The 21,572-nt window shown below is 39.6% G+C and overlaps 1 protein-coding gene across 1 annotated transcript in view; it reads right to left on the bottom strand.

The window, feature by feature from the left end:
• The window catches only part of DNAJC1 (DnaJ heat shock protein family (Hsp40) member C1), a 240,652-nt gene that overhangs the window by 99,355 nt on the left and 119,725 nt on the right, over window positions 1-21,572 (bottom strand). Inside the window, exon 8 of the mRNA XM_010367572.2 lies at window positions 19,385-19,542. Within this exon, the coding sequence (XP_010365874.2) occupies window positions 19,385-19,542 (158 nt within the window). The remainder of the gene's footprint in view (window positions 1-19,384; window positions 19,543-21,572) is intronic.

Below are 21,572 nucleotides of genomic sequence, written 5' to 3'. Positions count from 1 at the left end.
AGCAACCCCAAACTAATAATAATCAAAGGATTTAAAAACATAGTTAACAGACTTTAATTAATTGGCATATATATAATTCTGAACCCACAGATACAGAATTCTTTCAGGAGTACATCAAATATTTCAAACAGCTGACTATACAGTAGTCCATAAAGCGAGTGTCAACACAATTCAAAGGACTGAAATCAGAGTGTGTTCTATTACAAAACAAGCTGGAAATTAATAACAGAAAGATAACTAGAACATTCTCATGTGTTTGTAAATTAAGAAACAGACTCATAAAGAGTCAATGGGTCAAGAAAACAATCACAAGGAGAATTAGAATTATTTTTTAAGTAAATGGGAAATGAGAACACAAATTATTAAAACTGGCTTTTCAGCTAATACTGATCCTAGAGGGACATTTATAGCCTTTAATACCTATATTACAAGAAAGACTAAATATCAGTATAGTAATTCTCCATCTTTAGAGGAGAGACAAAAATTGCAAATTAAACTCAAAGAAAGTAAAATGAAAGAAAAAATAAAACAGCTGAAATCAGTAACAAAGAAAACAAGCATACAATATACAAGACTCAAAAAAGGCAAAACATGGTTCTTTGAAAAGATTAGTAACTTAATGGCCTGAAAAGGAGAGAGAGAGAGAGAATATAAGAATATACAAATAGGCCGGGCACGGTGGCTCAAGCCTGTAATCCCAGCACTTTGGGAGGCCGAGACGGGCGGATCACAAGGTCAGGAGATCGAGACCATCCTGGCTAACACCGTGAAACCCCGTCTCTACTAAAGAATACAAAACACTAGCCGGGCGACGAGGCGGGCGCCTGTAGTCCCAGCTACTTGGGAGGCGGAGGCAGGAGAATGGCGTAAACCTGGGAGGCGGAGTTTGCAGTGAGCTGAGATCCGGCCACCGCACTCCAGCCTGGGCGACAGAGCGAGACTCCGTCTCAAAAAAAAAAAAAAAAAAAATATATATATATATATATATATATACAAATACCCAATATTAGGAATGAAAAGGAGAACATCATTACACAGCCTATAGGCGTGTGCTAATATGGTAGCTGTTAGTCAGTTGAAGCTATTTAAAGTAAAATTTAAAGTATTTACAGGGCAACACAATTTAAAATCTAGTCTCTCAGTCATACTAGTCAAATTTCACGTGCTCAAGAGCCGCATACTGAGACAGGAATAACACAAGGTGGTCGCTGAGAAAGGAATAATACAAGGTGATCGTAGAATAGAAAATTTCAGGCAGCAGTTTCACATGACTAGCAAAAGAAATCTATTGAAATAGCTGCAGCTAGGGACTGATAAGACCCTGAAAACCCAGGAGTAGACCAAGCTGGCTGAGACCAACTGGTCCCAACATGGCACTGGATTTGACCTAGGTTTCACCTAGAACCTCATTATATGCTCATTAACATACAAAAATCACACAGCTACCAGTATCATGACAGTTTCAGGAACATCCATACTTGGTGTAAAACTGGGTGACAGGCTGGGCACAGCAGCTCACGTCTGTAATCCCAGCACTTTGGGGAGCCGAAGAAGGCGGATCATCTGAGGTCAGGAGTTTGAGACCAGCCTGGCCAACATGGTGAAACCCTGTCTCTACTAAAAATACAAAAAATTAGCTGGGCATGGTGGCACGCGCCTGTAATCCCAGCTATTCATGAGGCTGAGACAGGAGAATCACTTGAACCCGGGAGGCAGAGGCTGCAGTGAGCCGAGATCGTGCCACTTCACTCAAACCTGGGCAATAAGAGTGAAACTCCGTCTCAAAAAAACAGAAAAAGGCCGGGCGCAGTGGCTCAAGCCTGTAATCCCAGCACTTTGGGAGGCCGAGACGGGCGGATCACAAGGTCAGGAGATCGAGACCATCCTGGCTAATACGGTGAAACCCCGTCTCTACTAAAGAATACAAAAAACTAGCCGGGCGACGAGGCGGGCGCCTGTAGTCCCAGCTACTTGGGAGGCAGAGGCAGGAGAATGGCGTGAACCTGGGAGGCGGAGCTTGCAGTGAGCTGATATCCGGCCACCGCACTCCAGCTTGGGCGACAGAGCCAGACTCCGTCCCCCAAAAAAAAAAAAACAAAACAAACAAACAAACAAAAAAACAAAAACAAAAAAAACCAGAAAAAAACAAAAAAACTGGGTGACACTAGAGTTCTAAGAAATCTCTGCCCTTTTCCAGGAATCTTCATGAATATTCTACCCCTCGGTTAAAGAAACCCATAAAGACAGAAACCCCACATCCTATGTGCGACTCTCTCTTGAGGATGCTCGCACTCCCCTTTCTTGAGTATATACTTTCCCCTTTGCGATAAATCTCCCTATTTTCGCTATTTTCTGACGTATCCTTAATTCATTCTTGCAACAGTGTCAAGGGCGTGGACGCCAGCTGGGGTTGAGGTCCCACTGGCATTCAGGGATCTCCCCCAGCCCAACAGTATCAATACCATAGCAGACAGCACAGATACAGAACATTTCCATATCACAGAAAGTTCTATTGGACATCACTGCTATAAACATTAAATTAAAATAAGAAGACACTGTGATCAACTTTATACTAATTAATTTCATAATTTAAACTGATAACTTTCTGGGAAAAACACAACCTAAGCTAAACTGACTCAGGAAGAAATATAAAATCTGAATGATCATGTAAGTATTAAATAAACGAGAACCCAATTAAAAATCAACCCTCCAAGAAAGCACAGATGGTGTTACCAGTGATTGCCTCTAAGTATTTATGGAAGAAATAACCTCAATCTTATGCAACTTTTCCAGGGAATAAAAACAAAAAACAAACAGAGATAGTCTTTTAAACAAATGGTGATGAAATAGTTGGATTATTGATAGGCAAAAACAAACCAGAAATAAAAAACCCCAAAGCCTTGACCTAAACCTCATATCTTAGAGAAATATAAGCCAAAGTGGATCATATAGTTTATGTAAGATAAAGAACTTACTAAATCTTTAGAAGAAAACACAGGAGAAACTCTTTGGGACTTATGGCATGGTTACAAAAAGATCTTAGGTATGACCTAAAGGCACATTCTATAGAAGAAAAAAATACTAAAGTGGACTTTATCATAATTAAAAACTTGTTCTGCCAAACGTCCTGTTAAGAAGATAAAAATGCAAGTTACAAATAACTAGGAGAAAATACTTGTACATCAAAAATCTGATAAATGACCCACATCTAGAATATTTAAGGAATTCGCAAACTTTAACATCAAAAAAGTAAACAACCCAATTAGAAAATGGGCAAAAGACATGAACATTTCTTTCAAGAGAATATATAGATGGCAAATAAGCCATGAAAGATATTCAATGTGGTCAGTCATTAGGGAAATGGAAAATAAAACAAAGTGATATCACTACATGCCCGTTAGAATAACTAAAATAAAAAATAATGATGCCAAACATGGGTGAGAATGCAAAGAAACTGAATCTCTCACATATTGTTAGTAAAAATGTAAAATGGTACAGCCCCTTTGAAAAAGCTTGGCAGTTCCTTAGGATGTTAAACATAGAGCTACCATATGACCCAGTAACTCCACAATACCCAAGAGAAATAAACTCTTCAAACAAGAAATTTGTTTACAGCAGTTTTACTTGTAATTAATAAAAACTGGAAACATGCCGGGCATGGTAGTTCATACTTACAATCCCAGCACTTTGGGAGGCCAAGGTGGGCAGATCATTTGAGGCCAGGAGTTTGAGACCAGCCTGGCCAACATGGCGAAACCCTGTGTCAGATATGAGTTGTAAATTTCTTTTCAAAGAGTATGTCAGTATGTTCAATTCTTTGCCTTCTACTTTTAAACTTAACTTCCTCATAAAGCAACCTTTTTCGATTACCTACTCCACCCTGACTCATTCTGATTATCTACTCCTCCCTAACTCATTCTGATCACCTGCTCCACCCTAACTCATTCATATTACCTGCCACCTGCTCTGCCCTGGCTCCCGCCAAAGCACTCACCCCAAAGCACTCGCCCTGTCGTTCTCTTTAAATTAGCCAAACAGAATTAGTTTAGCCTGTGCAGTCTAACCCTAGCCAATAGGGGAATGACACAACAGCAAGGCCCAGGGATAAGAACCCCTTCCCCTCCATTGTCCAAGTGGGCGCTCACCACCATTGCTCCATCTGTAAGGGTGCACCCTTCTATATAAGTAACTTGCCTTGCTAAGAATTAAAAAGAAAATTTTCTATTCGAATGTTATTCCTTTTGCAGCTCCGAAACTTTATACACAACACCCATCTCTACTAAAAATAGAAAAATGAGCTGGGCATGATAACGTGAGCCTGTAGTCCCAGCTACTCAGGAGGCTGAGGCAGGAGAACTGCTTGAACCTGGGAGGCAGAGGTTGCAGTGAGCTGAGAAAATCGTGCCACTGCACTCCAGCCTGGGTGACAGAGCAAGATTCTGTCTCAAAAAAGAAAAAAAGAAAAAAAAAACCAACCTGGAAGCAATGAAAATATTCTTAAATGGAGAAATAATTACATGAACTGTAGTACAGGCATACAATGGAATATTCAGCAATAAAAAGAAATCTACTGATACACTCAAACATTTGGATGAATCTCAAGGGCATTATGCTACCTATAAAAGTCAATTTCAAAAGGTCACATATTATTCCATTAAGATCCTCAAAATGACATTAGATCCTCAATGTCATTAGATCCTCAAAATGGCAAAACTCTAGAGAATTGGTTGTCAGAGGTTAAGGAGGGTGAGTGGATAATGGGTGTGTAAACCAAAAATAAAATCTGAAGCCCCCCAAAGCAAATTTATGGACCTCCACTGAGGTCCAACTGATCCCAAAGAAAACCCGAAAAACTAGGTCAGGCCATGATGGGAAGGGAGGTTAGATATGCCTCATTATACCCTCCTCCCTTTGGAGTTTAGGCACAACTGACCAAAAATTAACATTAAAATAGAGATCATAAGACTGACAAAACAGATTCTTTGTAGCAATAGGATACCAAATTCCAACCTGTGGTATAGCATCACAAGACAGGTAACAGTCCTTAAAGGAAATCCAAGTATTTTGTCTGCAAATACATTTATTTGACACATTTTGGAGTGGCCCTACAAAGCGATCTCTTGTGGGGAAAATTTGTATTCTGCAGAGAATCTCCTTCCCTTACTAGGTCTTTTCCAGATATATTTTTGGAAAATATGATACCTTTTAAGGTCTGATAAGAGACAGTAGCCCACATCACTGCACTCCACTCCAGCCTAGGTGACAGAATGAGACCATGTCCCCCTCCCCCGCAAAAAAAGAGAGAGACATTTGCCATCTATTCTCTCTGAAGCCTGTTACTTAGAGGCTTCATCTGCATAACAAGAACCCTGGCTTCTACAAGGCCCCTTATCTTAACTCAAGCATTTCTTTATATTGACTTCAATTCTCCAGACAAAGCTTAATGCTTTCAATCAATTCCCAATCAGGAAATCTTTGACTTGGAAGCCCCTACTTTGAAATGTCCTGACATTCTGAGCTAAACAATGTATACCTTATATGTATTGATTTATGCCTTTGCCTGTAACTTTTGTCTCCCTAAAATATATAAAGCCAAGCTGTAACTCAACTACCTTGGGCACACCTGGGAACCTCCTGAGGTTGTGTCATGGGCCATGGCTGCTAACATTTGGCTCAGAATAAACCTCTTTAAATATTTTACAGAGCTTGGCTTTTTTCATCAACAGGTGTGATTATAAAGGAGAAGTATGAGTGACATTTTTGTGGCAATGAAATACTTCTAAATCTTGTTGGAGAAGTGGTTAATAAATCTATAGGTGATGAAATGACATACATCTATAAACAGCCAATGTACCAAAGTCAATCTCCTGGTTTTGATATTGCACTATAGTTACATAAGACGTAACCATCAGGAAAAACTGGGTGACAGGTACAGAGGAACTCTGTACTGTCTTGGAAACTTCCCATCAATCTATAATTTTATTTATTTTCAAATAAAAACGATTAAAAATTCATATTTTATAAGTCCAGCATGTAACTGACACCACACCTGACAAAAATATTATAAGAAAAGAAAATCACAGGTGAATCTCTCTCATAAACATAAAAGCAAAAATCCTAAAAATATAGCAAATCAAATCAAATAATAAAGAATAATATTTCATAGGACCAAAGAGGGCTCATTCCAGAAAAACAAAGTGATTTAATACCAGAAAATCAATCCGTATACTTTATCTCATTAACAAAATAAAGGTGAAAAATCACACAATCATCTTAATAGATGCAAAAATAAATATTTGATAACACTTAACAATATTCTTTTGCAATAAATAAAAAATTTTTAGCAAAACTAGAAAGAAAACTTCTTAACTTGATTTTTAAAAAATCTAGACTGCTGTAGCCCCAGAACTTTGGGAGGTCGAGGCAGGCGGATCACGAGGTCAGGAGATCGAGACCATCCTGGCTAACGTGGTGAAACCCCATCTCTACTAAAAATACAGAAAATTAGCTGGGTGTGGCAGCGGATGCCTGCAGTCCTAGTTACTTGGGAGGCTGAGGCAGGAGAATGGCACGAACCCGGGAGGCGGAGCTTGCAGTGAGCTGAGATCAAGGCACTGCACTCCAGCCTGGGGGAGAGCGAGACTCTGCCTCAAAAAAAAAAAAAAAAAAAAAAACCCATACTGATGTGGACAAAATCAGAAGAGTAAGAAACTCCAAATTACACCCCTCCATAAAAGCAACAACAACAACAAAAAGCCAAAACTATATAATCGACTTTTTCTGAACTCCAGAAATTAACAAAAGGCTTGCAGCACCATGAGTAAGATATATTTAAGAAAACCAGCTAGAGCCTGGTATAGTGGCTCATGCCTGTAATCCCAACACTTCGGGAGGCTGAGATGGGAGGACTGCTTGAGCCCAACAGTTGGAGACCAGCCTAGGTAATGTAGGGAGACCTCATCTCTAGAAAAAAATTATAAAATGAGCCAGGCCTGGTGTCACATGCCTGTAGTCCCAGCTACTTGGGAGACTGAGGTGGCAGGATTGCTTGAGCCTGGGAGTTCAAGGCTGCAGTGAGCTATAGTGGCACCACAGCACTCCAGCCTTGGCAACAGAGTGAGACCTCATATCAAAAAGAGAAAGAAAGAGAGAAAAGAAAGAAAGAACAAAAGACAGACAGAAAGACAGACATCTGATTTTTGATCAGAACAGTAACTTTATGGCACATTAATTTACTCTAGTCTAACCCCCTGTTCCTGGGTGACCACAACCTGTGAACATCACGACCCGTATTACTAGTACTAGAAGCAGCAGAATGAACTAACTTGCAAAGAATGGAAATTATTTGTTCTGTCCTGTTTGGTACCTCCCTGGAAGACAGGTTTAAAAGGCTTGTCTTTATTTTCCCTAACTTAAAACTAGCCTTATGCTAAAGCTGCTTCCCTGGGGGCATTTGTTAAAAAAATTTACAGAATACTGTCTTTGTATATGGCATGAAGCTATTAAAACAGTTGGGGCAAACAACAGGTAAACCAAAAAGTTTGAGAGGAAAGGCTGAGGCATGAAATGTTGACATTCCTGGGAACCTAGAAGGCCGTGTGCATGTTCAAGGCTGCACACATACTCAGGAAAGATCTGAGAAGGAGCTAAGCTCTCACCTGCTGCTGACATTAAGGCTATGTGGAAGCAAAAAACAAAACAAAACAAAACAAAACAAAGTGTTAAGGCAGAATTGTAAACCAATACAGAACCCAAAGCAAAGACGGAAAGAATTTTTGCTTCCAGGCATTAACGAAAATCTCTTTCCAATTATTAGCTGATTACCCAGCTAACGTAACAGACTTCAGTGGCTACACGTAACAAAAAATAGAGACTTCATAGAATTAGTTCAGAAAACTCACTAAAAAACAAACAACTACAATAAGCCGAACACTACAAGTCATTTAAAAAGTAGTTATCTGATTTCCATAACTGCTAATTTATAACATTTAAAATGTCCAATTTTCATTATTATTATTATTTTTGAGACAGAGTCTCACCCTGTCACCCAGGCTGGAATGCAGTGGTGTGATCTCTTTTAACTGCAACCTCCACCTCCCGGGTTCAGACACTTCTTGTGGTTAAGCCTCTTGAGGAGCTGTGCACCACCACACCCAGCTAATTTTGTATTTTTAGTAGAGACAGGGTTTCACCATGTTGGACAGGCTGGTCTCGAGCTCCTGGCCTCAAGTGATCCTCCTGCCTCGGCTTCCCAAAGTGCTAGGATTACAGGTGTGAGTCACCATGCCCAGCCAAAATGTCCAATTTTCAACAACGAAAACTTACAGGCTAAAGAAATGAGACAGTATGGCAGACATAAAGGAAAAAAATGGAAACTGTGCCTGAGGAAGACCAGACAATTAACTTTCTGGACAAAATGTTAAATCATCTTTTTTTTTCTTTTTTTTTTTTTGAGACAGTCTCACTCTGTTGCCCAGGGTGGAGTGCAGTGGTATGACCTCGGCTCACTGCAACCTCCACTTCCTGGGTTCAAGTTATTCTCCTGCCTCAAGCTCTCAAGTAGCTGGGATTACAGGTGCCCACCAACACACCCGGCTAATTTTCTGTGTGTTTTTAGTAGAGACAGGGTTGTCAGCCAGGTGTGTCTCAAACGCCTGACCTCAGGTGATCCGCTTGCATTGGCCTCCCAAAGTGCTGTGATTACAGGCGTGAGCCACTGTGTCAGGCCAATCATATATTTTAAATATGTTCAATGAGCTAAAGGAAGCCATGTCTAAAGAATTAAATGAAAGCATGGGAACAATGGCACACCGAATTCAGAATATCAACAGATTAAGTTATTCAAAAGGCAAAATAGAAATTCTGGAGTTGAAGTCTAATAACTGAGATAAAAAATTCTCTAGAGGGGCTCAACAGCAGGTACGAGCAGGAAATGAAAGAATCAGCAAACTTGAGGATATGTGCGTTGAAATACTCTGGAACAGAAAAAAAAAGGAATAAAGGAAAAATGAATAAATCTTCAGAAACATCATTAAACATATCAATATATGAACAATGGAAGTGCCAGAAGGTGGTGGGGAGTAGTGGGAGAAAGAGGAGAGAGCGGGTAAGAAATATTTCAGCTAGGCGCGGTGGCTCACGTCTGTAATCCCAGCACTTTGGGAGGCCGAGGCAGGTGGATCCCGAGGTCAGGAGATCGAGACCATGGTGAAACCCTGTCTCTACTAAAAATACAAAGAAAGCAGCTGGGTGTGGTGGCGGGCACCTGTAGTCCCAGCTACTCAGGAGGCTGAGGCAGGAGAATGGTGTGAACCCGGGAGGCGGAACTTGCAGTGAGCCGAGATCACACCACTGCACTCCAGCCTGGGCGACAGAGTAAGACTCCATCTCAAAAAAAAAAAAATAATAATAATTAAAAAATTAAAAAAAAAGAAGTATTTCGAGAAATAATGGTCTAAACCTTCCATAATTTGAAGCTCAATGAACTCCAATCAGGATAAATTCAAATGGACCGAAGGGAGGAAACCACCCTTCATATTGTCTTATGCCCAGTTTCTGCCTCCAAAGAAAGAAGTAAAAACTAAAAGGTAGAAATGAAATCCACAGGCAGACAGCCTGGCGCTGTGCCCTGGGCCTGGTAGTTAAGGATCAATCCCTGACCTAATCGGTTATGTTATCTATAGATTACAGACATTGTATGGAAAAGCACTGTGAAAATCCCTGTCCTGTTCTGTTCTCTCCCAATTACCAGTGCATGCAGCCACTAGTCACGTACCCCCTGCTTGCTCAATCGATCATGACCCTCTCATGCAGACCCCCTTAGAGTTGTAAGCCCTTAAAAGGGACAGGAATTGCTCACTCGTGGAGCTTGGTTTTTGGAGACGTGAGCCCGCCGATGCTCCCAGCTGAATAAAGCCCTCTCCTACAACTCGGTGTCTGAGGGGTTCTTGTCTGCAGCTCTTCCTGCTACAGACTCATATTAAGGAACATCATAATCAAACCATCAAAGCTAAAGAGAGGACAATACTGAAAAGCCCCAAAGAAGTAACTCATGATTACGAGGAATCTTCAATAAAATTAACAGCTGATTTCTAATCCGAAACGACGAAGGCCAGCAGGTAATAGCATTATGCAATCAAAAGTGGTGAAAAAAAATTCTACCAAGAATTAATATATCTGGAAAAAAACTATCCTTCAAAATGAGGTATAAATCTAGATATTCTCAGTAAAATAAAAAGTGAGAGAGTTCACTGCTAGCACTCCTGCCCTACAACAAATGCAGAAGGGTGTCCTTAGGGATGAAATAAAATAACACTGGACAGTAACTCAACTCCCTATGGAAAAATAAATGCCAAGAAAGGTATAAACATAGGTAAGCGGAAAAGACACTATAAAGACATTTTTGGCTTGTAATTCCTTTTCTTTTTAAAAATATAATTCAAAAGACAACTGCATAAAGCAATAACTACAAATCTAGGTTGATGAGAACATAATATATAAAAATTTAATCTGTGGCAATAATAAATAATAAGAACAGGCATAAAGGGAAGTGGAACAGGGGCAAAGTTTTTGTACTTTTTAAAGTTTGCATTAATTCTAAGTAGACTGCTATAAATTAAGATGTTAATTGTAATCCCTAGAGAAACCACAAAACTATGTTCACACGGACTTGTATTAGAATGTTCATAGCAGCTGTAACATAGCCAAAAGACCCAGAATGTAATGTCCATTAGCTGATTAACAAATAAACAGTATGTGACATATTCACACACTATTATTCAGTCACAAAAAAAAATGAAGGCCAGGCACAGCAGCTCACTCTTGCAATCCCAGCAATTTGGGAGGATGAAGAGGGAGGATCACTTGAGGCCAGGAGTTCAAGCCCAGCCTGGGCAACATAGTGAGACCCCCATCCATACAAAAAAATAAATTAGCCAGGCTTGGTGGCACACACGTGTGGTCCTAGCTACTCGAGAGGTTGAGGCAAGAGGACTGTTTGAGTCCAGGAGATTTAAGTTGCAGTGAGCTGTGATCACGATTATGCCACTATACCCTGGCAGCCTGGGCAACAGAGCAAACAGAGTAAGACCTTGTCTGTAAAAAAAAAAAGAAAAGAGAGAGAGAGAGAGAGAGAGAGAGAAGTTACAAAGTATTGTTATACACTACGATATGTATAAGCCATGAGAACATTATGCCAAATTAAAGGAGCAAAACATAAAAGGCTACATATTGTATAATTCCAATTATATAAAGTGTCCAGAATAGACAAATCCAGAGACAGAAAGTTGGTTAGTGGTTGCCAGAAGAGGGGACATCAGAGAATTGCTAACTGCTAATAATATGGTTTTATTTTATTTTCTGATGCGATGAAAATGTTCTAGCATCAGAGAGTGGTAATGGTTGCACAACCTAAATAGACTAAAAACTACTTAAGTGTCTGTGCATTTTCAAATGGCGAATTTTATGTTCTGTCAAGTACATTCCAACAAGAATGTTATAAAAAGCCTATAGCATACATCATATTTAATAGTAACAAGATAAAAATGTTTTTGTTTTGTTTTTGTTTTATTTTTTGTGTGTGTGAGGGAGTCTTGCTCTGTCACCCAGGCTCAAGTGCAGTGGTGTGAGCTTGGCTCACTACAACCTCTGCCTCCCAGGTTCAAGTGATTCTTTTGCCTCAGCCTCCCGAGTAGCTGGATTACAGGCACGTATCACCACAGACGGCTAATTTTTGTATTTGTAGTAGAGACAGGCTTTCACTATGTTGGCCAGGCTGGTTTTGAACTCCTGATCTCAGGTGATCCACCCACCTCAGCTTCCCAAAGTGCTGGGATTACAGTCTTGAGGAACCACGCCCAGCGATAACAGTTTTTTTTTTGAGACAATGGAGTACAGTGGTGTGATCAGAGCTCACTGTAGCCTCAAACTCCTGGACTCAAGGAATCCTTGTGCCTCAGCCTCCCAACTTGCTGAGACCACAGCTGTGCACCACCAAGCCTGGCTAATTCATTTATTTTGTAGAGATGGGGTCTTGCTAGGTTGCCTTGGCTGGTTTTGAAGTCCTGACCTCAAACAATCCTCCCACCTCGGCCTCCCAAAGTGTTAGGATTACAGGTGTGAGCCATCACAACCAGCCACAAGTTAAATAAACAATTTCAATGATGAAATAAAGATTTTCAGTGATGAAAGCTTTCTTTGAGATTGGGAATAAAATTTAACAAGGATACTTGTTATCACCACTTCTATATTGTATTGGAGATTCTAATCAATACGAATAAGAAAAAATGCATAATATACATAGAAACCATTAGAATTAAAAAATAATCCAGGTGCAGTGGCTAACGCCTGTAATCCCAACACTTTGGGAGGCTGAGGCAGGCAGAACACTTGAGGTCGTAAGTTCAGACCAGTCTGGCCAACATGGCAAAACCCCATCTCTACTACAAATACAAAAATTAGCTGGGTGTGGCGGCAGGCACCTGTATCCCAGCTACTCAAGGGGCTGAGGCAGGAGAATCACTTGAACCTGGGAGGTGGAGGCTGCAGGGAGGTGAGATCGTGCCGCTGCACTTCAGCCTGGGTGACAGAGTGAGACTCTGTCTCAAAAAATAAATAAATAAAATTTAGCAAGGTTGTTAGGTACAAGATTGTTAGACAAAAATCAGTTTTAGTTCTATATACTAAATATAATTAGAAAGTGAAATTTGAGACACAATGCCACTTACAATCATCTAGAAACACAAAATAAATCTAATTAAAAAATATCCCATATGTACAAAAAGCTGCAACGCATTATTGAAAAAATGTTATTTATTTATTTATTTTGAGACACAGTCTTGCTCTGTCGCCCACACTGGAGTGCAGCAGCATGATCTCTGCTCACTGCAATCTCCACTTCCTGGGTTAAAGAGATTCTCCTGCCTCAGGCTCCTGAGTAGCTGGGATTACATACAGGTGCGTGTCACCCCATCTGGCTAATTTTTGTATTTTTTGGTGGAGATGGGGTTTCATCATGTTGCCCAGGCTGGTCTGGAACTCTTAACCCCAAGTGACCTGCCCGCCTCAGCCTCCCAGAGTGCTGAGATTACAGGCGTGAGCCACTGTGCCTAGCCTGAAAAAACTTCAAAAGATCCAAATTAATGGATCTATTTATGGGTTTTAGAGTTAATACAATTTGAATGTCAATTTCTCTACAACTGATACATATATAATTGTTATCCCAATTACATATCTCAGCTGAATAATTTGTGGAAAACAAGCTACATTAAACATTTATATGAAAATGTAAAATGGCAATCTTAAAGAAGGAAAACAAAATTGGAAAATTACTGTACTAGATACCTATCATGAAGCTACAGTGATTAAGACTGTGTGGTAGTAGCATAAGCATGAACAAGTAGATAAATGGAACTAAGCAGGACATCTGGAAACAGACCTACACAGTTAAGGGCACTTGGATTATGATTAAAGTGACCTTTGTAGAGCTGTAGGAAGCAGTTTTTAAAATAATTTGTAGCAGGCCCATGGGTTTGGAGAACTTTTGGAACAAAACATTAATCTTGATCATTACTTAATGCCAAACAAACAAAACATTCCAGGATGTTTAATGGAAATGTTTAAGTCAAATAATAAAGCTTCAAAATCTTTATAGTTGTGAGATAGAAAAATATTTGTTCATTCAGGCGTGGTGGCTCATGCTTGTAATCCTAACACTTTGGGAGGCTGAGGCAGGAGGATAACTTGAGCCCAGGGGGTTGGACCAGACTTGGCAACACAGAGAGACCCAAACTCTAGAAAACATTCAAAAATTAGCTGGGTGTGGTGGTGTATGCTTGTGGTTCCAGCTACTCAGGAGGTTGAGGTGTGAGGATCACTTGAGGCTGGGAAATTGAGGCTGCAGTGAGCCGTGACTGCATCACTGTGCTTCAGCCTGGGTGACACAGTGAGACTCTGTCTCCAACAACAACAACAACAACAACAACAACAACTATACACACACATACACACACACACACACACACACGAACATAGAAAACACCAAATAAGGAAAAGGCAGACTGATTAATAATAATTAGTAAGTTCTAGTCATCAAATGGCAACACTAAGAGTAAAAAAAGGCCAAGCAGAATGGGAGAAAATATGTGCAAAACGCTTATTTCTGAAATACAGAAAGAACTATTTATAATCCAGTCTCAAAAACAAAAAGTCGGCCGGGCGCGGTGGCTCAAGCCTGTAATCCCAGCACTTTGGGAGGCCGAGGCGGGCGGATCACGAGGTCAGGAGATCGAGACCATCCTGGCTAACACAGTGAAACCCCGTCTCTACTAAAAAAATACAAAAAACTAGCCGGGCGAGGTGGCGGGCGCCTGTAGTCCCAGCTACTCGGGAGGCTGAGGCAGGAGAATGGCGTAAACTCGGGAGGCGGAGCTTGCAGTGAGCTGAGATCTGGCCACTGCACTCCAGCCTGGGTGACAGAGCGAGACTCCTTCTCAAAAAAAAAAAAAAAAAAAGTCAACACAATTAAAGAAAGATTTGGAAAGGTACTTCACACAGTAAGATATCAGTATCCAATAACCATAAGAAAAGGTGTTCAGTCTTATTCATTAAAGGATATGCCAATTAGACCAAAATTAGGTATCACTACATACTTACCAGAATGGTTAAAATATAAAAGACTTGACCAAGTATTGGCAAAAATATAGAGTAACTGGAATACTCATATCCTGCTGCTAAAATATAAATTGACACAAACTTTTGGAAAACACAGCTGACCCTTGAACAATATGGAGGCTGGGGCGCCAACCCTTGGGCAGTTGAAAATCTAAGTATAACTTTTGGCTCCCCAAAAACTTAACTACTAACAGCCTACTGTTGACTGGAAGCTTTAATAATAACGTAGACAATAAATTAACACATATTTTGCATGCTTATGTACTGCATTCTTACAATAAACTAGAGAACACAAAATCTTAAGGAAAACACCTTTTTAGTAATGTACTGTATTTATCAATATCCTAAATTCATGTTGTTGTCTGTCTGAAATGGCAGCCAACAGCAGGTGCAGACCTCACTCTACTGTACTTATAAAACAATTCAACTTTTTCTTGTAATGTCATGACTTTTCTCTGGTTCTCGAGAGCAGTCCTAGCATCACTAGTGGTACCTTCCATAGGCCCGATGGTGTTATTCAAGGTTTACAGTATTTTACTAAACATGATAAAAAACACATAAGAGCTAAGATAGATCACATTTTCTATGCTATGCAATTTACTGGAGAGACAAACTGCTCACACAGAGATAATTAGCATCATGGGGAGGTTTAAGCCAATACTTGCAACACGTGAGCCTACTGCAACAGCAACGGGAGGTGTTTTAAATTATTATAGTAGTATAGTAGGTACACTATGTGCTACAGTTTATTTTACACAGTTATGATTTAGTACTGCGTATTTACATTTGTCTACATTTCCCTCATCTGCAAATGGTGCCATGTACGGTAAGTATTTGTGTACATTTTGATAAGTTTTAACTTTTTATGACAGATTTGTATATATCTTATGGTAATAAGTGATAAAATACACTAGTATCTACATATATTTTATGCATGACATACCTAACTTTTTCTTAATTTTTTCAATATTTCTAGGCTACATGGTTTGAGATTTGAAAAATTACCCAAAATCTTCTAAAAATTTTCCAAAATATTTTTTGGAAAAAAGTTCATATATAAGTGGACCCAAGCAGTTTAAACCTATGTTTTTCAAGGATCAACTGTATTTACTGAAGTTGAGCTTTGACCCTGCAACTAACTCCAAAAATTGAAATTTACACATATACGTACTAAAAGGCATGCACAAGACTGTTCACAGAGAAATTATTCATTATAGCCCCAAACTGAAAACACCACATTTCTCCAACAAAAATAAATTGTGCTATATTTATAAAGTATTATACAGCAATGAAAATAAATTACTGCTATATGCAATTATTAATAAATCTCACAAATATACTGATGAATAAATCTCACAAATATATTGAATAGAGGAAATCATACACAAAGGACTACATATGAAATGATGCTATTTATAAACTAACAAGCAGGTAAAACTACTCTGAAGTCAGGAACGTCATCATCTTTGTGGAAGAAAGGAAATAGTGAGTGTCAGAAAGCATGGTTTCTGGATTCTAGTCATTGATCTGCGCAATGGTTAACTTGCATCACCTGTGATAGTTCGCTGAGCTGCATATCTATACACGCATACCTCAAAGATATTCCAAGTTCAGGTCCAGGCTACCACAATAAAGTTAATACTGTAAAAAAATGAGCCACACAAATTTTTTTGGTTTCCCAGTACTTATAAATGTTATGTTTACAAGTCAGGCGCAGTAGCTCACACCTATAATCCCAGCACTTTAGGAGGCCAAGGTGGGCGGATCACTTGAGGTCAGGAGTTTGAGACCAGCTTGGCCAACACGGTGAAACCCCATCTCTACCAAAATTACAAAAATCTGCAGGGCGTGATTGCACTTGCCTGTAATCTCAGCTTCTTAGGAGGCTGAGACATAAGAATCACTTGAACCCAGGAGGCAGAGGCCGCAGTGAGCCAAGATCATGTCACTTGCACTCTAGCCTGGATGACAGAGAGAGACTCTATGTCAAAAAAAAAATCAGAAAAAATTTTAAAGTTATGTTTACATTATAGCTTAAAGTGTGTGATAGCATTATGTCCAAAAAATAATGTACATACTTAATTTAAAAAATATTTTATTGTTAAAAAGTATTAACAACCATCTGAGTCTTTCAATAAATCATAATCTTTCTGTTGGTAGAGGGTCTTGCCTCCATGTTAGTGGCTGCTGACTCACTGGGGTGGTGGCTGGTAAAGGTTGGGGTGTCTGTGACAATTTCCTAAAATAAGACAATAATGAAGTTTGATGCATTAACTCTTCCTTTCACAAAAGATTTCTCTGTAGCATGTGATGCTGCTTGATAGCATTTTACCGTCTCTAACCCTGCTAGTTCCTTTATCAGTGAAGCTTATAGAATATTCTCAATCCTTTGTTGTCATTTCAACAACTTTCACAGCATCTTCACCAGGAAGAGATTCCATCTCAAGAACACTTTCTTTGCTCATCCATAAGAAACAACTCCTTATCTCTTCAAGTTTGACCATAAGATTGCAGCAATTCAGTCACATCTTCAGGCTCCACTTCTAATTCTAGCTCTCTTGCTATTGACACTGTATCTGCAGTTATTTCCTCCAATGAAATCTTGAACCCGTCAAAGTCATCCACAAGGATTAGAATAAACTTCTTCTTATCTCCTGTTAATGTTGATATTTTGACCTCCTCCCATCAATCATGAATTGCATGATTTATAATGGCATCTAGAATGGTAAATCCTTCCCAGAAAGTTTTCAATTTACTTTGCCCAGATCCATCAGAAGAATCACTCTCTTTGGCAACTATAGCCTTATCAAATATATGTCTTAAATAATAAAACTGAAATTGGAAGGGCTCCTTGATTCATGGGCTGCAGAATGGCTGTTGTGGTAGTGGGCATATAGATAATGTTCATCTCCTTGCATATCTCCCTTAGTGTTCTTGGGTGACTAGGTACACTGTCGATCAGCAGTAATATTTTGAAAAAAATCTTTTTTTTTTAGCAATAGGTCTCAACAGGGGGCTTCAGTAAACCATGCCGTAAACAGATGTGCTGTCATCCAGGCTTTATTGTTCCATGTATAGAGCACAGATAGAATGGATTTAGCACAATTCTTAAGTACCCTAGGATTTTCAGAATGATAAACGAGCAATGGCTTCAACTTAAAGTTACCAGTTGCATTAGTCCCTAACAAGAAAGTCAGCCTGTCTTTTGAAGCTTTGAAGCCAGGCATCAACTTCTTCCCCTCTCTAGTCATGAAAGTCCTAGATAGCATCTTTTTCCAGTAGAAGGCTGTTTCATTATGTTGAAAAATCTGTTGGCTGGTATAGCTACCTTCATCAATGATCTTGGCTAGATCCTCTGGATATCTTGCTGCAGCTTCTCCATCAGCACTTGCTGCTGCACACTGCACTTTTATGTTATGGAGACAGCTGCTTTCCTTAAGCCTAATGAACCAACCTCTGCTAGCTTCCAACTTTTCTTCTGCAGCTTCCTCACTTATCTTGGCCTTCTTAGAATGAAGAGAGATAGGGCATTGCTCTGGATTAGACTTTGGCTCAAGGGAATGTTGTGGCTGATTTGATCTTCTATCCAGACCACTCAAACTTTCTCCATATCAGCAATAAGGTTGTTTTGCTTGCTTATCTTTGATGTATTCACTGGAATAGCACTTTTAATTTCCTTCAAGAATATGCCCTTTGCATGTGCAACTTAGCTAACTGTTTGGTGCAAGAGGCCTAGCTTTTGGCCTGTCTTGGCTTTCAACCATGCCTTCCTCACCAAGTTTAACCATTTTTATGTAAAGTGACACACATGCAACTCTTCCTTTCACTTGAACACTTGGAAGCCACGGTAGGGTTATTAATTGACCTAATTTCAATACTGCTGTGTCTTAGGGAGTAGGGAGACCAGAGGAGGGAGACAGAAAGAGACTAGAGAATGATTGATTAGTGGAGCAGGCAGAATATACATAATATTTACCAATTAAATTTGCTGTCTTGTATGGGTGCACTTCACGGTACCCCAAATAATTATAATAGTAACGTCAGAGGTCGCTTATCAGAGATCACCATACCAGATGTTAAAATAATGAAAAGTTTGAAATACCACAAGAATTACCAAAATGTTATATAGAGACACAAAGGAAGGAAATGGTTTTGGAAAAATGGTGCCTGTAAACTTGCTCAACTCATAGCTGCCACAAACCCTCAATTTGTAAAAAAAAAAAAAAAAAAAAAAAAAAAAAAAAAAAAAAAAAAAAAAAAACCAAAAACAGAAAAACCCAAAAAAACCCCAGCTGGGCACAGTGGCTCACGTCTGTAATCCCAGCACTTTGGGAGGCCAAGGTGGGAGGATCATGAGGTCAGGAGATGGAGACTATCCTGGCTAACACAGTGAAACCTCGTCTCTACTAAAAACACAAAAAATTAGCCAGGTGTGGTGGCGGGCGCCTGTAGCCCCAGCTACTTGGGAGGTTGAGGCAGGAGAATAGCATGAACCCAGGAGGTGGAGCTTGCAGTGAGCTGAGATCGCACCACTGCACTCCAGCCTGGGTGACAGAGCAAGACTCCATCTCAAAAACAAAACAAAACAACAGTATTTGTGAAGTGCAATAAAACAAAGCACTATATTGTGAGCTAACCCTGTATTTTAATCCTACATTTTATGTGCTTTTCTGTAAATGTTTTACTCAAATCAAGTTTTATAAAGTTTATTTACCTGTTTTTTCTGTGTTCGGTTCCTGTTTTCCAACCAATCATCCATTTGTTCCTCAATTTCTTCTATGGAAGTTCCATGATCATAAGACTGAATATATGTACTTTCTAAAGGTGTGTATACAGGAAATTCAGGTTTGGGTTTTTTAACTTTCTTCTGTTCTAAAAAATGTTTAAAAGAACCAATTATTGAGATTTTTAAAGAATAAAATTAATTTCTAACATTTTATTCATAGTCCATATCCTGAAAGTATCAAAATATAATTGTTCTGTTATAAATAATTAGCTACAAGTATTATTGTACATAAACCATTGCACTGTTTCTAAATAAAACTCAGAGCTGCTATTATTGTGGAGACGATCATGAGATAGCCATCATATCAATTTGCATTGATACAAACACCTTTGTTTTCAAAATACTTTTCACAAAATATTTCATTTTGGCACAATAAAAAGAGCTTCAATTTAATGTTGTAATCCTAACTTTACCATGCAATAGTTAAATAATACCGGGCAAATAACACTTAGAACAGTATCAACTTTCTCATCTATAAAAAAAACTGGCTCTCACTAAATGGTATACATTTATTTTTCAATATTTTACAAAGGTGAAATATGATCTGGCAACATCAAGAGTAGTTATGAATAGATGGCAATCCACTGGGCTCTTTATTAAATCTCATTTTGGGCCTGGGAGCAGTAACTCACAACTGTAATCCTAGCACTTTGGGAGGCCAAGGCAGATGCATCACTGGAGGCCAGGATTTTGAGACCAGCCTGGGCAAAATGGCAAAACGCTTCTTCTACTAAAAATGCAAAATTAGCTGGGTGTGGTGGCACATGCATGTAATTCCAACTACTTGGGAAGCTGAGGCATGAGAATCACTTGCGCCCAGGAGGTGGTGGGTGGGGTTAGCCGAGATCACACCACTGCATTCCAGCCTGGGTGACAGAGTGAGATTCTGTCACACACACACACACACACACACACACACACACACACACACACACACACACACACACACCATTTTAATTGGAGACTTGACACTGAGAAGCAACTCTATTCTTAATTACTATAGTCAAACTCAAACAGCCTCATAAGAGTATTTTCACCACCCTGTGTGTATGTGTGTATATGCATGTACTAAACGGCCAATGTAACAAAATCAATATATACTGGCATAGGAATGGATGAATTCCTACAAGAGAATAGAGAATCCGTAAATACCAATGCTTGTTGACTTATTATGGGATTACATCCCGATAAACTTATCATATATTGAAAACATCCTTAATTTGAAAATGCATTTAATAAAACTAACATCATGGCTTAGCCTAGCCTACCTTAAGTGTACTCAGAACATTTACATTAGCTTATAGTTGGGCAAAATAACACAGCGACACAGTACACCGTAGGGGATCAGCTTTAACCCTCATGATCATATGGCTAAGTGGACACTGCAGTCTGCTGCTGTTACACAGCATTATGAGGGAGTATCCTACCGCATATTGCTAGTCCAGTAAAATATTCAAAATTCAAAGTACAGTATTGTTTTTGCACTATCATAAAGTCAAAAAATTGTAAGTCAAATCATTATAAGTCTAGGATTGTCTATATTTCACTTTAGTGGGAAAACAATTTAATTAGTAATGCTTACACAACTGAATACCCATTTAAAAGAAAACTGGACATACTTTTTTTTTTTTTTTTTTTTTTTTGAGACAGAGTCTCGCTCTGTCACCCAGGCTGGAGTGCTGTGGCCGGATCTCAGCTCACTGCAAGCTCCGCCTCCCGGGTTCACGCCATTCTCCTGCCTCAGCCTCCTGGGTAGCTGGGACTACAGGCGCCGCCACCTCGCCCGGCTACTTTTTTGTAGTTTTTAGTAGAGGCGGGGTTTCACCGTGTTAGCCAGGATGGTCTCGATCTCCTGACCTCGTGATCCGCCCGTCTCGGCCTCCAAAAGTGCTGGGATTACAGGCTTGAGCCACCGCGCCCGGCTAAAACTGGACATACTCTTACACCGTATACACAAATAAATTCCAGATAGATAAGAGAGTTGACTTTAAAAGCCAAAACAATAAAAATTTTGCAAATAGGCCAGGCGCGGTGGCTCACGCCTGTAATCCCAGCACTTTGGGAGGCCGAGGCGGGTGGATCACAAGGTCAGGAGATCGAGACCACAGTGAAACCC

The sequence above is a fragment of the Rhinopithecus roxellana genome, chromosome 11 (assembly GCF_007565055.1).
Source record: "Rhinopithecus roxellana isolate Shanxi Qingling chromosome 11, ASM756505v1, whole genome shotgun sequence".
Lineage (NCBI taxonomy): Eukaryota > Metazoa > Chordata > Mammalia > Primates > Cercopithecidae > Rhinopithecus > Rhinopithecus roxellana.
Note: the sequence above shows the minus strand (reverse complement) of the source record. Positions and strands in the feature narration are given on the sequence as shown.